General features: G+C 32.9%; 1 protein-coding gene across 9 annotated transcripts in view; it reads left to right on the top strand.

Moving 5' to 3' along the window:
• ERCC6L2 (ERCC excision repair 6 like 2) overlaps nt 1-17,547 on the top strand; it is a gene marked incomplete at its 3' end in the record, with an annotated part of 192,154 nt that overhangs the window by 51,600 nt on the left and 123,007 nt on the right. For 8 of the 9 annotated variants that reach the window (XM_082401105.1, XM_082401106.1, XM_082401108.1 and 5 more), the window contains 5 exons: nt 5,258-5,419; nt 5,820-6,027; nt 11,564-11,704; nt 12,717-12,830; nt 13,692-13,811. In XM_082401105.1, coding sequence (XP_082257231.1) covers nt 5,258-5,419; nt 5,820-6,027; nt 11,564-11,704; nt 12,717-12,830; nt 13,692-13,811 — 745 coding nt within the window. The remainder of the gene's footprint in view (nt 1-5,257; nt 5,420-5,819; nt 6,028-11,563; nt 11,705-12,716; nt 12,831-13,691; nt 13,812-17,547) is intronic. The other variant, XM_082401104.1, reaches the window with a different exon arrangement.

Below are 17,547 nucleotides of genomic sequence, written 5' to 3'. Positions count from 1 at the left end.
TTCATTTGAGGATAGATATTTGGGTTTTCCAGTTTTTGGTTACTGTAAGTAAAAATTTAAGTAATATTTATGTATAAGCCTTCTTTTGACATATATTTTGATTTCTCTTCTGTAAATTCCTAGGGGTGGGATTTCTGGGTTATATGGTAAGTATAGGTTTAACTTTAGAAGAAACTGATAAACCATTTTCCAGAGAGGTTGTACTATTCTACTCCAACTAGCAACCTATTAAAGTTCATTTGTTTCATATTCTCACCAATATTTGGTATCGTCAGTCTTTTTGTTTTTAGCGTGTATAGTGGTAACCCATTGCAGTGTAATTTGCATTTTTCTGATCTGTGTGCACTTGAAAAAAGTGTTTTTTCTACCATGGTTGGATGTGATGTTCTATAAATATCAGTAAAGTCAGTTTGGTTAGGTGTTGTTCAAGTATTCTCTATCTTTACTGATTTTCTTTCTAATTGGCTTACAATTTCTGAGAGAGGAATGTTGAAATTTTCAATTATAGTTATGGATTTGTTTATTTCTCCTTTCAGTTCTGTCAATTTTCAATTCATATATTTTGAAGCTCTGTAATTAGGTACAAACACATTGATGATTAGTATTTTTTTCCTTATAAATTGATCCTTTTATCTTTAAAAATGTTCCTTTTCATATCTAATAATCTTGAAGTTTCATCTGGTATTAATATAGACAATACAGATTTCTTATGCTTACTGTATGTTTATCATTTTCCAACTTTTTGTTTTTATCTGTTCTTTATATTTAAGGTGAGTGTCTTGTGGTTAGCATATAGTTGGGTCTTGCATTTTTATCCTTTTTGATAATCCCTGCCTTTTATTTGGAGTGTTTAGTCCATTTATATTTAATGTAATTACTTTGTAAAGTTGGATTTAGAGCTACCATTTTTGTAAGCTCTAGGATTTTATTTTACTACACTTACAAGCTCATAAGTTTGCCTGTTACTATTTCCTGGATGCTGTCAGAAGACAGGAACAATCTGAGACATGAAGTTAAGTAACTTACCCAAGCCTACAGCAACTAAGTCAGTGGTGGACATGAGATTTAAACCTTGACTTTGGGCTTTTATGCAATGTATTATATAAGAGATATTCTATAGTTAGATAAATGTAATAAATTCATTTATCATAGCACCAGTCATATTTTAATTTTTGTTTAACTGCTCCTTTAGACTGTGAGGTCTTTGATATAGAATAATTTCTGTATTTCAGTGCTTATTACACTTCTAGCATATAATAGTGTTAAGTGGTTATTTTCTGTGATTGTTATAAATATTAAATAGGAATTCTAAGTTATATAAATATAAATCAGGTTTCTGTGCAAAATTAGAAAAATCAAATGTTACAGTTTTTGTTGTATTTAGTTTTCCTTTATTTGTTTGAATGGTTTTATTTTTAACAATATTCGAAATAATTTATATTCAATCTGAGTAAATATTAAGTAATTTTTGTGAGAATGCTGTATATGATAGACCAGTATTAAACATTTATCATAGATAATCCATAGAGTAGATAAACACTCTATGAGTGAGCTATATCTCTTTGTTATTACTATTATGTTTTACTTCATTTTTATTTTTATCAAAGTTATATATGCATATTATTTAAAGAGCCAAATATGAACACTGTTCACTCCTGTCTGCCACCCCCATTAGCTGTTGTTCAGAGACAGTCACCTTCAACTCTTTAACTTATCTTCCTAGTTTTTACTTCCATATCTCAAAGAACATGTTCATGCTGCAACTTAAAAATTGTCCTTTAAGTTTTTTTTTTTTAAGTTACTTTTGATTCTATTTGTTTTTTTTTTAAATTTTATTTATTTATTTATTTATGGCTTTGTTGGGTCTTCGTTTCTGTGCGAGGGCCTTCTCTAGTTGCGGCAAGTGGGGGCCACTCCTCGTCGCGGTGCGCGGGCCTCTCACTATTGCGGCCTCTCTTGTTGCGGAGCACAGGCTCCAGACGTGCAGGCTCAGTAATTGTGGCTCACGGGCCTAGTTGCTCCGCGGCATGTGGGATCCTCCCAGACCAGGGCTCGAACCCATGTCCCCTGCATTGGCAGGCAGATTCTCAACCACTGCGCCACCAGGGAAGCCCGTCCTTTAAGTTTTTAACATCACTTGTTGATTTCCTCTTAAGGAAAAATGAGGATTTTGCTGTATTTTGCCCTTCTTTTGCTTACTTTACAGTGTCCTGGCTGGCTATTTTGTGGGATAACGAATAGTATATAGGAGCTCCAACAACTTCTTAAACAGACTGTTGAACATTTACCTAACTCCAATTTCCAGAAGCATCTGGTGCTACCATTTAAGAAAGAGCTCAATAATATGAATCAGATTGTTTCTTGGCTTTCTTTACTACTGGCATGGGATAATCCTTCCTCTGTTTTTATAAGTTGTCTTGTTCATCTTCTTCCCTGCTTTGAAAATTTTGTGATTGTTTTCTCCTCTTTTCCTTTGTTCTTGATCTCTTATCCTTTTTCAACTTTATATTAAGAAAATGATCAAACCTTTAGAAAAACTGAAGTAATAGTACATGAACATCTATATACTCAACACCTATATTCACCAGTTGTGTGTGTGTGTGTATATATGTTGGCAAGATATAAGTTAATGTGTGTGTGTTGACTATTAAGTCTATTTAGTCTCTTCTAATCTAGAACATTCCCTCAACTTTATTTTTTTATTATAAGACATTTTGAGGGGACCAGGCCAGTTGTGTTTTAGGATGTCTCACATTAGATTTGTCTGATTGCTTTCTCAAGGAGTTGTGTATTCCTCTAACATATGTAGTTTTGTAAGCTGATTTTGGTCTAAAGACTTAATTAGCTTCAGGTCAGACATTTTTGACAAGAATACTTCATAAATGATGCTGTGGACTTCATATTACATTATTTCAGGAGATATTAATGTCAAGTTGTTCTACTATTAATGTTGCGAAGTTTGTCCCATAGGCTAAGGAGGTGATCATCAGGTCTCTCCATTGTAAAGACATGTTTCTCCCTTTACAATTAGAAGTACTTTGTGGGTTACGCTTTGCTACCATTTGAATATCCTGGTTCCTCAATCCTTTTACTTAGTGGTATTAGCATACAGAAGTTATTCTTGCCTGAATCAGTTATTTTATTGGGTTTTGCAAAATAGTATTTTCTTAAGTTTATCATTTCTTCTACACTTATTAACAGCATTCTCCTATAATTAGAAATTAACTATAATTTCAACTGGCAAAGCAAGGTGAATGATGCTTGATTCTTTTGCTTTAATTTCCAATTTTCAGACTAACAAATTGGTACAATGGTCATTTGCAATGATAGCAAAGTTTCTCTCCCACCCCCCAACCCCTGTTTTTTGAGTATCACTATGGACTCATAGATTATTGAGGTACAATTGACATGCCATAGAATGTACCCATTTTAAGCATAGAATGGTTTTTAGTAAATTTATAAAGTTGTGCATTTATCACCACAATCCAGTTTAAGAACATTTCCATCACCTCAAAAAGTTTTTTGTTTTCAGTCAATCTCTGGTCCCATCTCGTTCCAGGCAACCACTAATCTGCTTTCTGTCTCTATAGATTTGCCTTTTCTGGAAATTTCATATAAATTTCATACAATATGTAGTCTTTTGTGTCTGGCTTCTTTCACTTAATATGTTTTTTGGGGTTCATCATGTATGATGTTTCAGTGGTTTATTCCTTTTTATTGCTGAACAGTACTATTTTTTGTGTGTGTGTGTATATATATATATATATATATATATATATATACACACACACATATATACATACCTCATTTTGTTTGTCCAGTGAATGGACGTTTGGATTGTTTCCACTTTTGGGCTGTTACCTATAATGCTGCTCTGAACATTTATGTACAAGCCTTTGTGTGAATGTAAATTTTCATTTCTCTTGCATAGATACTTAGGAATGGAATTGCTGGGTGGTATGAGGAAATTGAACTTTTTAAGAAACAGCCAACTGTTTTAGAAAAATAGCTGTACTTTCCCAAAAGCAGTGTATGAGATTTCCAGTTTCCCTTGCCAGTGCTTAATATTGTCAGTCTTTTTTTGATTGACAGTCAAATAGGTTTTCGGTGGTATCTCTTGGGTTTTTCTTGCATTTTTCTAATGATGACATTTTTATGTGCTTATTTTCCCTTTGTATATCTTCTTTGGTGAAATGTCTATTAAAATCTTCTACCCATCTTTTTAATTGGATTGTTTTAACTTCAACTGTGTTGTAATAGTTCTTTATATAATTCTGTATACAAGTTCTTTATCAGGTTATGATTTGCCAATATTATCTCCCAGTCTGTAGCATGTCTTTTCATTTTCTTAATTGTGTGTTTGGAAGAGCAAAAGTTTTTAACTTTGATGAGGTCCAACTTATCAAAATTTTTTTATTGACCATGCTTTTGGTGTCATATCTAAGAAATTCTTCCCTAACTGAGTCACAAGATTTCTTCCTACATTTTGTAACTTTTATAGTTTTAGCTTTATATTTAAGTCTGTGATCTATTTTTAGTTAGTTTTTGTATATGGTGTGAGGTAAAGGTCTAAAGTAAATTTTTTCATACAACTCCTGGGTTTTTATTTATTCAATGTTTTATACTATCCTATAGTCATGCTTAAATTTTCTAATTAGTCTGGCTCCTGTGTCCTTTGGACATGCCCCCATTTGTCTTTGAATACGTCTGTGCTTTCTCACTCTCCAGTATTTCCCCTGCTGCACACCTGAAATCAACTGTTTCACCATGGGAATCTGCTTCCTTTTAGTGGATTGACCACTATGGTTGTTCATTGCTACTGGGGTAACAATCAATTCCAAACCTTTTTAGCAGACAGAGCTATGTAGTACAACTTTTAAAAATCATGAGTTTATATTGATATTTTTTCATTCATAATTAACATGGTAAGTTTTGCTTCTTTTATATTTATTTCTCTGCTTTATTACTTTTAGAAGATTCCTTTTTTGTCATTTTAGTCATGTTTAAATGAGTTATTTCATTTCATTGTTACTAAACAGAATCTCTATTTCTATTTATCTTCCTACACATTTAATTTTCATGGGTTGTCCAAAGATGTGATCATTTAAATAAGGAGGTGAGAATTCTGTGGTATCAACAAAGAGTAAAGAGGAAAAAAACTTCAAAACTTTGGTAGAGAAAGCTGCACTCTAAAAAGTATATAGACTAAGAAAGGGAAGTTTTTTCAACCTTTCCTCCCTTTTTCCTCACTTTATAGTTTGGAATGGTCAGCTGTCATTGTAGATGAAGCTCATAGAATCAAGAATCCAAAGGCTAGAGTAACAGAAATTATGAAAGCTTTAAAATGTAATGTCCGAATTGGCCTCACTGGAACCATTCTTCAGAACAACATGAAAGAATTGTGGTGTGTTATGGACTGGTGAGTAAAAACACTTTTTATTTTTTGGAAAATTATTTAATACTTCCTTAACTTAATGTTACCTTGTTTCCTAATTATTTGTTTCTGAAAAACAATTGTCTGTTTACAGAAGTGTTTGATCTCAAACATAGTATACAGAGTAGAGTGTCCCATGAAAGCCTATCTTTATTATTCTTGGTCCCTGAAGTAAATATCTGAACTAATTTACCAATTCCATCATCTTCTTATAGTTGTTCACTAAAATTGTCATAAAGAACATTCTGCTTTCTTACCTTTTGTTATTGTTATCATTAATAAACAAGTGACTTAGTATATTTCTTAAAAGCAAAAAGATGTCAGTGATTTCCTATTTAGATAGTTTAATAAAGCCTTAACATTTTTTCTTATTGCCTTTATAAAGGGCTGTGCCAGGACTTTTAGGTAGCAGGATCCATTTCAAGAAGCGGTTTTCTGACCAAGTAGAACACGGTCAGAGACACACAGCAACAAAAAGAGAACTAGCTACTGGCCGAAAGGCCATGCAAAGGCTTGCAAAAAAGATGTCTGGATGGTTTCTCAGGCGTACCAAGACTCTAATCAAGGATCAGTTGCCTAAGAAGGAAGACCGGGTGAGAACAGCTTTTGTGTATATTATGAATTTCTTGTCGTGTTTTATTTTTTCTAAGAATATTCCTTTTGAAGAGGAAACCTACCTCCTGTGGTATTTTATGAATATAGTATTTTGCCTTTTACTCAGTGTGAAAAAAAGTTATGTGCAGAATTTCATAAGATATTAATTGAGCCCAATCATCTTCCTCACTGACTTTACTAACATTTTATCCAACAGGTTTACTGTTAATATACATTAAACTCATTTCTCTTATTTTAGAACAAGAAGGCTTTTAATATAATTCTTCCTCAATGAAAGAAGAAGAACTTCTTTCCCTAATGTGTTTTCTGTTCATATTTTGTCCTTCCTAACTGTGTACCATCTACAACCCAGTATATTCTTTGGCAATTTAATTCTAACTACAGGCCAAAGTTGTTAAAAGCTTTTTTTATATAGGTACATTTCTTGTAGAATGCAATGTACAGTTACACAACTAACCTAATTTTAAGAATTTGTAGGAAAATTACAATTAAATTCTGTTAATTGTATAAGAAAATTTGAGGCATTAACCTTAAGAGAATTTTTTTAAAATATAGTGGTCTTTTATAGTTTTTAATTGTGTGGTTCTTCTAGCTCAGGCAATGGAATAAAGTTTCTAAAAATTACTGTGAATTAAATCTAATTAATATTGTCCTCAATAGGGGCAGTCCTATCAAATACCCTAATCTTAGGATATCCTGTTGATTATTACTTTAAAAAATAGATTTGAAAGGAAAATATGATCTTGATATGCAAGTTGGGGAAACTGATACAACATTTGACTTTTTGATCTAAAGCATATATTATCATTCAGTTGGAATACTTCATGAACCCCACTTTTTTTTTTAACATTATTTTGAAGTATAATTGCTTTACAATGTTGTGTTAGTTTCTGCTGTATAACAAAGTGAATTAGCTATATACATACGTATATCCCCATATCCCCTCCCTCTTGCATCTCCCTCCCACCCTCCTATCCCACCCCTCTAGGTGGTCGCAAAGCACCAAGCTGATCTCCCTGTGCTATGCAGCTGCTTCCCACTAGCTATATATTTTATATTTGCTAGTGTATATATGTCAATGTTACTCTCTCACTTCGTCCCAGCTTACCCTTCCCCCTCCTCGGGTCCTCAAGTCCCTTCTCTACGTCTGTGTCTTTATTCCTGTCCTGCCCCTAGGATCATCAGAAACATTTTTTTTTTTTAGATTCCATATATATGTATTAGCATACGGTATTTGTTTTTCTCTTTCTGACTTCACTCTGTATGACAGACTCTAGGTCCATCCACCTCACTACAAATAACTCAATTTCATTTCTTTTTATGGCTGAGTAATATTCCGTTGTATATATGTACTACATCTTCTTAATCCATTCATCTGTCAATGGACGTCTAGGTTGCTTCCATGTCCTGGCTATTGTAAATAGTGCTGCAGTGAACACTGTGGTATATGACTGTTTTTGAATTATGGTTTTCTCAGGGTATATGCCTGGTAGTGGGATTGCTGGGTCATACAGTAGTTCTATTTTTAGTTTTTTAAGGAACCTCCATACTGTTCTCCATAGTGGCTGTATCAATTTACATTCCCACCAACAGTGCAAGAGGGTTCCCTTTTCTCCACACCCTCTCCAGCATTTATTGTTTGTAGATTTTTTGATGATGGCCATTCTGATTGGTGTGAGGTGATACCTCATTGTAGTTTTGATTTGCATTTCTCTAGTGATTAGTAATGTTGAACGTCTTTTCATGTGTTTTTTTGGCAATCTGTATATCTTCCTTGGAGAAATGTCTATTTAGGTCTTCTGCCCATTTTTGGATTGGGTTGCTTGTTTTTTTTGATATTGAGCTGCATGAACTGCTTGTATATTTTGGAGATTAATCCTTTGTCAGTTGCTTCGTTTGCAAGTATTTTCTCCTATTCTGAGGGTTGTCTTTTCGTCTTTTTTATGGTTTCCTTTGCTCTGCAAAAGCTTTTAAGTTTCATTAGGTCCCATTTGTTTATTTTTTGAACCCCACTTTTTAAATGTTTTGTGTAATTTTAGTTATCTATCTAGTAGGAACAATAAATTTTAAGTATATGAAGAAAGAGTTGTGCATAGAGGTTTAGAACTTGGTCTCTGAAATCAAATACCATGGACTTGAATCCTGGCTCCCCTACTTATTAGTTTTATCACCTTGGGCAATTTGTTAAATCTCTCAAAACTTGATTTCCTTATCTTTTAAGTGGGAATGATAACAATGGTGCTTGCCTCACATGGTTGCTCTGAAATGTGTGACATGTAAGAAGTGTTCAGTAAACATTACTACATGTTTTAGGAGCAACTCAACAATAAAATACTTTGGAATATATTTAACCAAAGAGGTGAAACACACATATGCTGAAAACTATGAGACATTGATAAAAGAAACTGAAGAAGACAGAAATAAATTGAAAGATTTTCCATATTCTTAGGTTTGAAGAATTAATATTAAAATGTCCACACCACCCAAAGCAATCTACAGATTCAGTACACTCCCTATCAAAATTCCAATGACATCTTTCACAGAAATAGAAAAAAAAATCCTAAAATTTGTATGAAACCACAAAAGACCCGAAATAGCCAAAGAAATCCTAAGAAAGAAGAACAAAGCTGGAGGCATCACATTTCCTGATTTTAAACTATATTACAAAGCTACAGTAATCAAAACAGTATGATGCTGGCATAAAAACAGATACATAGACCAGTGGAATAGAATACAGAACCCAGAAATAAACCCATGTGTAAACAGTCCACCAATATTTTAGAAGGGAGCCAGTACTCAATGGAGAAAAAAAGACAGTCTTTTTGATAAATGGTGCCAGGAAAATTGGGTATTCACATGCAAAAGAATGAAATTGGACTCCTGTCTTACACCACTCATAATAATTAACTCGAAATGAATTAAAGATTTAAATGTAAGACCTGAAACTATAAAATTCGTAGAAGAAAACAGAGAAAAACCTCCTTGACATTGGTCTTGGCAATGATTTTCTTAAATTAATTAATTTTTGGCTGCGTTGGGTTTTCGTTGCTGTGCACGGGCTTTCATGGCTCGCAGGTTCTGGAGCGCAGGCTCGGTAGTTGTGGTGCACGTGCTTAGTTGCTCCACGACATGTGGGATCTTCCTGGACCAGGGCTTGAACCTGTGTCCCCTGCATTGGCAGGCGGATTCTTAACCACTGTGCCACCAGGGAAGTCCTTGGTAATGATTTTTTGGGTATGACATCAAAAGCACAGCAACAAAAACAAAAATTAACAAGTGAGATTACATCAAACTAAAAAGCTTCTGTACAGCAAAAGAAACAATCAACAGAATGAAGAAGCAGCCTATTGAATGGGACAAAATATTTGCAAACCATATATTTGATAAGGGACTCATTTAAAATATATGAAATCTCATACAACTCAATAGCAAAAAACCAAACAATCCAATTAAAAAATGGGCAGAGGACCTAATAAACAGACTTTTTTCCAAAGAAGACATACAGATGGCCAACAGACCCATGAAAAGATGCTCTATATCACTAATCATCAGGGAAATGCAAATCAAAACCACAATTAGATATCAGTGCACACCTGTCAGAATGACTGTTATCAAAAAGGCAAGAGGTAACAAGTGCTGTGATGATGTGAAGAAAAGGGAACCCCAGTGCACTGTTTGTGGGAATATAAATTGGTATAGCCACTACGGAAAACGGTATGGAGATTCATCAAAAAATTAAAAATAGAATTACCAGCAATCCCACTTCCAGGTATACAGTCGGCCCTCTGCACCTGCAGGTTCCACATCTGCGGATACAGAGGACCAACTATACTACACTATTTTATATAAGGGTTTTGAGCATACACAGATTTTGGTAAACATACGGGAGGTGGGTCCTGGAACCGATCCCCCGCAGATATTGAGGGATGATCGTGTACCTGAAAGAAATAAAATTACTCTTGAAGAGATACCTGAACTCCTATGTTTATTGCGGCATTATTCACAACAGCTAAGATGTGGAAACAACCTTACTGTCTGTTGACAGATGAATGAATAAAGAAAATGTGTATGTACATAGAATGGAATATTATTCAGCCATAAAAAAGAAGGAAATCTGTCATTTGTGACAACATGGAGGGCATTATGCTAACTGAAATAAATCAGACAGAGAAAGACAAATACTGTATGATCTCACTTACATGTGGAGTTTAAAAAAGAAAAAAAGCTACACTTACAGGAACAGAGAGTAGAATGGTGTTTTCCAGAGGCTAAGGTTTAGGGGAAATGAGGAAATGCTGGTCAAAAGGTACAAAGTTCCAGTTATAAGATGAATAGTTCTGGGGATCTGATGTACAGCATAGTGACTGTAGTTAGCAATACTGTGTATACTTGAAAGTTGATAAGAGAATAGATCTTAAATGTTCTCACCACACATACAAAAAGTAATTATGTGAAGTGATGAATGTGTTAACTAACCTTATTGCTCTGGTAATCATTTTGCAATAAATACACATATCAAATCATAATGTTGTACACTGTAAACTTATACAATGTTGTATGTCAAATATATCTTAATAAACCTGGAGGAAAATAACTCAGGATTTCCCTCTGTACCTTAATCATTGACCCCATCTTCAATATTCTCATATGCACAATGTGTCTTTTGTTTGCAGTAATATGCTATTGTAGTGATACACACATATAAGTATTTTAGAATAGGTGGCTTTTCCCCTATTCACATTCCTCAAAGTCCTGATATGGATATATTTAGTTTTATGACCCTGGTTACATACAGCTATATGTAGAAGAATTTTACCAATTTCCAGTACTACCAGAAATATAAGGCAAACTGTATCCACTATAATTTTGTGGCATTGTTTTCTTATATTTTTTTCTTTTCTTGAATTTGGGCACAAAGTAGCAACTTCTACAAGTTTTGCTTTTATGTGTATTTACTTAATTCTTATCTTTACTAATCTTGGGAATTTATAGCAAGATATCAAATACAAATACTTTATCCTGTTTTCAGTAATAGGAAGTTTTTCATTTTTTTCTAAATTTTCAAGTAATTCAGTAAGTATTATCCATACCATTGTTCTAAAAATCTTCCCTTTTTCCTTTTCTAGTTTTTCTATTTGACCTAAACTTTAATCACTTATTTGCATGATGGGCTAATAATATGGAACCCTGAAAAGACCCACAATAATATGTTGACAAATTTATAAGGAAATTACATAGTTTTCATATTTTGATTTTTTTAAATTAAAGAACAAACTATGAGATTTATTTGGAAAGTAAGTTATAATTTGTATACTTTAGGGTAGGGTTATAGCATAGAATATGGGAGAATTAGGAGAAATTTTTTTGTATTCTCCTCTGTATAATGATGTATCCAGAAAAAATATAAATTTATGAGCGATTTTCACTATTACAGTCTACGAAACCTGATGTGCATTGTGATTATTATTGCTATAAAAAAGATACTAATAGTTACCTTGTATTTTATCTTGGCAGATGGTATATTGTTCTCTGACAGATTTTCAGAAAGCCGTCTATCAAACAGTATTAGAAACAGAAGATGTGTCTTTGATACTTCAGTCTTCTGAGCCTTGTACCTGCAGCAGTGGCCGAAAAAGGAGAAATTGTTGTTATAAGGCAAGCATTTCCATATGATATCTTTACTATCTTGCTTTTGATTACACAGGACTCTATTCTAATAGTATCAGAGTAAGTAGCAGATAAAATAACTTTTCCTCACATGGTTCTTTATCTTTAGAAGCTGTAAGTTACGAAAAGGGAATAATTTTCCAAAAGATTTTACAATATCAAGTAGTGATCACAGCAAAATACAATATTCAAGTATCTTTTCAAAAAACTAGTTTTTAAAAGTAGCTCCAATTTTATATCTTCCCTTTCAACTATTATTGGGAAGTATCCTGCTTTAATCTTGAAATTTCATTTCATTTCCAGTAAATTTCTCATCAATGGATAATACTTCCTCTTTGATAGCAGGCTTAAAATATTATTCTGATGTGAGATTGAATGTTAATTTAAAAGAAACTGTGTATCAGTACAGTGAAGTATTTTATTTTTATTTAGAAGCAAATATTCATTTATGCTTTTTTAAAAAACCTATGTATTTCCTGCCCTTTTTTCACCTTGCCACTTTATTATCAACTCATATCCACATACATAGAGGGACCGTAAGTAAATATTTATCTAGATTGATATTTATTGCATATGTCATTTATTTTGCTGGCTTTAACCACTTCACATTTTTGTAATAGCACAGTTTCCTAGAAAACTGGAATGGGTGAGGGGAGAGAGTAAAGGCTTCTGTGTAACACCATCACCACACTGTAGAGTTTTATGACCAGGAACCTCTTATGGCAGCATTTCTATCACTGTGTATCCTTCCTGGAATGAGGACTTTCTCCCCTCTTTTATTAAAAACATCATTGTGTATGGTTCACCAAAACTACGATTCCACATTAGAGATTCATGGATATTTTGTATATCAATTGACCATTATTTTCTCAGAGCGTATTGTGCCAATAGTAACTGGATAATAAGTATTATTGTAAGTGGCATATTTTGTGATGTAAGTAGTTACATAGCCATGTTAGTCCCTTGCTTATTTTTATTTTCTGTACTTTTCTGGTTACAGACCAATTCACATGGCGACACAGTGAAAACCTTGTATTTCAGTTACCTTGCAGTCCTTCAGAAGGTAGCTAACCATGTTGCATTACTGCAGGCTGCTAGCACCTCCAAACAACAGGTTTGGGTTGGCTTTTTAAATTTCTTTGTGATGCTATTTGGAATAAGTATTGTATATTTGGTATAAAATTTCTTAGCCAAATATCCTTAAGTTATTTTTGTATGAAATTTAAGAGGTTACTGACTTGCTTGTTTTTTAATTTAGGTATAAAAGAAGTATATGCACTTAAATTTTTAATCAAAGTGAGAAAAGTTAACCTTAAATTAAAATAACTTTTTTATGCCTCTGATAATGTTCATATATTTATTTTCCTAACATCTTTTGATATAATTACTAATTAAAGATATTTGATGAGTCAGTCCTAATTCCACTAATAATGTGTCTAATTACATTTATCTTATCTACTGGATTAAAATGAGGATTTATAATAGTCTGTATATTAAATATTAGGAGTGCCTCCCAAACTGGCAAAAATCAGTAATTTCAGAATTTAGGCATACATGCAGTCGTTTACTTTAGTCATTTCAATTGTGTCTTATTCTAAAGCACAATGTAAATAAAAAAGATCTTTTTTAAAACCTTTTTATATAATGATTTTATATTTTCTTTTTGTGTGATAGGCTTGAGGCTGTTCAAATGTAATTTTAAAAGACTGGTCTTTGAGAAGTATTCAGTTCCTTATTTTGGAAATCTTAAAAAAAAGTAACAGCAAAATTAATAGCCATATCACTATCTCAGAACTCATCAAAGCCATATATGATTAACATATCACTTTAAGGTTTTCTGAATTAGAGAAGGTCAAATCTTCAACCTAGGAAGGAATATATATTCCTTCTAAATAGATTTTTTTCATAAATGATTTCAATTTATACAGGTTTAAATTGTGTTGAGATTTCTTTTCTTCTACCTTTTCCCCTTAAGGAAACACTTATCAAGAAGATATGTGATCAGGTATTTTCCAGATTCCCAGATTTTGTGCAGAAAAGCAAAGATGCAGCCTTTGAAACACTTTCTGACCCGAAATACAGTGGAAAAATGAAGGTAAGTATTCTTCTTTCAGTTTGCATACACACAAGGATGATATACAATATATTTATCAAATGGTATGACAGGGACACCAATTAATCAGAACAGATGCCCAATCATTCAGAAGAGATAGTGACCAAAGACAACTGGTATAATTGTATCAGCTCACTACGAACCCTGCGTATGGTAGATTTCTCAGTTAGTAGTAGTTACATCAAGTGTACTTCAAACTTTCCTTATTGATATATTGGATTCATGCCCTGTTAAAAATGTATGCTGTCACCACATATATAATATCTTGTCTTCAAATGTTTAAGGAAGTAATCTACCAGAAATAAAAATGTTAATGCCAAATAAGAGGATGAGGATAGCCAGTAGTTCCAAATTTGAGAAAGGAACTACTTGAAGAGTTCAAGGTGGACAGGCCTTCTATGTCTAGACCTAATTTTCCGGCTCTTGTTTTTACTTGCTGACCTAGATTGTAAGGTTGCTAAATCTCATTTGTGACAAGTGGACATTTGCTGTATACCAGAAAACTGACCTGTTGGTGCTGCTCTTGGTGGTGTATTACTGAGGGAGGGGTGTGAAAAGTAAGGTTAGGTTCTCCAAACATGTCCAGGCCTTTGGGAATTTCCTGTGACAGCTGTGTGAAATACTGACAGCTTCAAGCCACCTTGCAATAGAATTTGTTTGTTTAACCCTTTAATAACTATCAAGAAACTTTATTTATGGATTCAGATTTTTACAGAACAATTCCCAATTATTATGTTTTAATTAAGAAAAAATAAATTATTTCTTTTGGCAAAAAATAAAAAATAAAAAGGAAGTAATTTAAAATAGTCAGGTTTTTTTCCCCTTAAAATCCTGCAAATATTCTTAAAACATAATGTACATAAGCACACAATAGTTTGCTTGGACGTCTAAATTCAATGAAACAAAATAAAAGCTAGGAAGATTACCTTAAAAACTTGTGTATTTTTTTTACTGAGATGTAATTGACATCTGACATTGTATTAGTTTTAAGTGTATAATAGAATGATTCGATATATATATATATATATATTGAGAAATGACTGCCCCATTAAGTTTAGTTAACATTCATCACAATACATATTTACAATTTTTTTTCTTGGGCTGAGAACTTTTAATATTAGCCACTTTCAGGTATCAATGTGGTATTGTTAACTATAGTTACCATACTGTACGTTACATCCCCAAGAACTTATTTGTCTTATAACTGGAAATTTGTACCTTTTGACCACCTTCACCCATTTTACCCACTCCCCACCCCCTGCTTCTGACTACCACTAATCTGTTCTCTGTACCTATGAGGTTTTTTGTTTTTTAGATTCCACTAAGTAAGATCATACTGTAATTGTCTTTCTCTCTCTGACTTATTTCACTTAGCACAGTGCCCTCAAGGTCTAACCATGTTGCCACAGTGGCAGGATTTCCTTCTTTTTCATGGCTGAATAATATTCCTTGTGTATTTTATATATATATATATATATATATGTATATATGCATATATATATACACGCACACACACACACACACACATATATATGTATCACATATTCTTTATCCATTCATCTGTCAATGGACATTTATATTGTTTCCATAGTTTGTCTATTGTAAATAATACTACAGTGAATCTGGGGGGTGCAGATATCTTTTCAAGATTAGTTTCATTCTTTTGCACGTGGCTGTCCAGTTTTCCTAGCACTATTTATTGAAGAGAGCCTTTCCCCATTGTATATTCTTGGCTCCTTTGTTGTAAATTAAATGACCATATATGCACGGTTTATTTCTGGGCTCTCTATTTTGTTCCATTGATCTATGTGTCTGTTTTATGCCAATATCATACTGTTTTGATTATTTTGGCTTTGTGATATAGTTTGAAATCAGGAAGTGTGGTGCTTCCACCTTTGTTCATCTTTCTCAGGATTGCTTTGGATTTTTGGAGTTTTTTGTGGTTTCATACGAATTTTAGGATTTTTTTTTCTACTTCTGTGAAAATTGTCATTGGAATTTTGATAAGGATTGCACTGAATCTATAGATTGCTTTGGGTAGTATGAACATTTTAACAATATTAATTCTTCCAATCCATGAGCATGGAATATCTTTCCATTAATTTGTGTCTTCTTCAGTTTCTTTCATCAGTGTCTTACAGTTTTCAGTGTACAGATCTTTCTCCTCCTTGGTTAACTTCATTACTAGTTATTTTACTCTTTTTGATGTAAATGTAAATGGGATTGTTTTCTTAATTCCACTTTCTGATAGTTCTTTATTAATCTACAAAAATGCAAGTGAGTTTTGTATATTGATTTTGTATCTTGCAGCTTTACTGAATTTATGTATTCTAACTTTTTTTGGTGGAGTCTTTAAGGTTTTCTGTTTATAATCTCATATCATCTGCAAATAGTGACAGTTTTACTTTTTCTTTCTGATTTGGATGCCTTTTTTTTTCTTGCATAATTGCTCTGGCTAGGACTTCTAGTACAATAAAAGTGTCAAGAGTGAACATCGTAGTCTTGTTCCTAATCTTTGAGGAAAAGCTTTCAGTTTTTCATCATTAAGTATGATACTAGCTGTGGGCTTATCATATATAACCTTTATTATGTTGAGGTATGTTCCCTCTATACTCACTTCATAAAAATTGTGTATTTTTAAAATAAATAAGTTTGTATTAGAGAGAACGTCCTATGATTTATTATCACAACAAATAATTCAAATCTAACAATATTTCCTAACAGTAATATTTTTGTCATCCATATTGACTTTTATTTAATTATTTTTAAATTGAGAAATGTAAAAAGCCCAGTTAGTTTAGAACTGAGCACTTATAATCCTATAATTTAAGCCAATAGAATATTTCCAGAAATCATGGCCTTCTCTGAAAACTTCATTATTCATGGCTATTTATTTAAATTTTATTCATTGTGATTCTTCACTAAAAATTTACCACTCCTGAAATTAAATGGAATTTTATTACTCTGCACTTTATATTCTTATGTATCCATTAACTATATGATTTAAAACATACTGTTAGAGTTACTTATTTAGGAATAATAGTGTTTGATTAAGATAATTATTACATTTATTTTTATTATGATTTTTAGAAAGGAATTATTGCCAGAGGCTGGGTATGTGTATTTATATGAGAAGGAAGCCTGTACTTTACTTGTTTTGTGGGAGAACACCAATAAAAGAGAGACTGATGGTAGTAAGCTAGGGATATGTTTTCAAGACTGTGTTTCATCATTTGATTAGCAACATCCTCTCGTGATCTAGTAATACAAAACTTACAGGCTTATAATGGAATTATTGCCTGTGGGGTTAAGAACTCCGAATTGCATATACTTCTTGAATTCAGGTGATAAAAGATCCTAGATCTGCTTCTTTTATTATAGGTTAGCCTGCAGCTGCAGTTTATTTTTGGACATAATACCTACTGTACCCATCATAGCCTCAAAGCTATACTCATGAACTCCAGCTCTTTCTCTTAAGTGCCAAGGTCTTTTTTGACCTCAACTACTATTCAAGGGGATGGGCACAAAGTTGCACTCATTCCCCTGATGAGAATCCTCATTTTCCCTTTAATTCCCTTGGGAAATACCACAGAGTCTTATTGTGGAGGGTGGAAAAAAGACTAGGAAACCCAATTTAGTGCTGTTGGAATCATACAAGGGTCATGTTCATCTCTAGGCCTGACTGATTTGAGAAAAATTAGATCTAAGATTCATTAAC

The sequence above is a fragment of the Balaenoptera borealis genome, assembly GCF_965194805.1.
Source record: "Balaenoptera borealis genome assembly, chromosome: 8".
Lineage (NCBI taxonomy): Eukaryota > Metazoa > Chordata > Mammalia > Artiodactyla > Balaenopteridae > Balaenoptera > Balaenoptera borealis.
The sequence above is the reverse complement of the archived record's forward strand: the minus strand, read 5'-3'. Positions and strand labels throughout refer to the sequence as shown.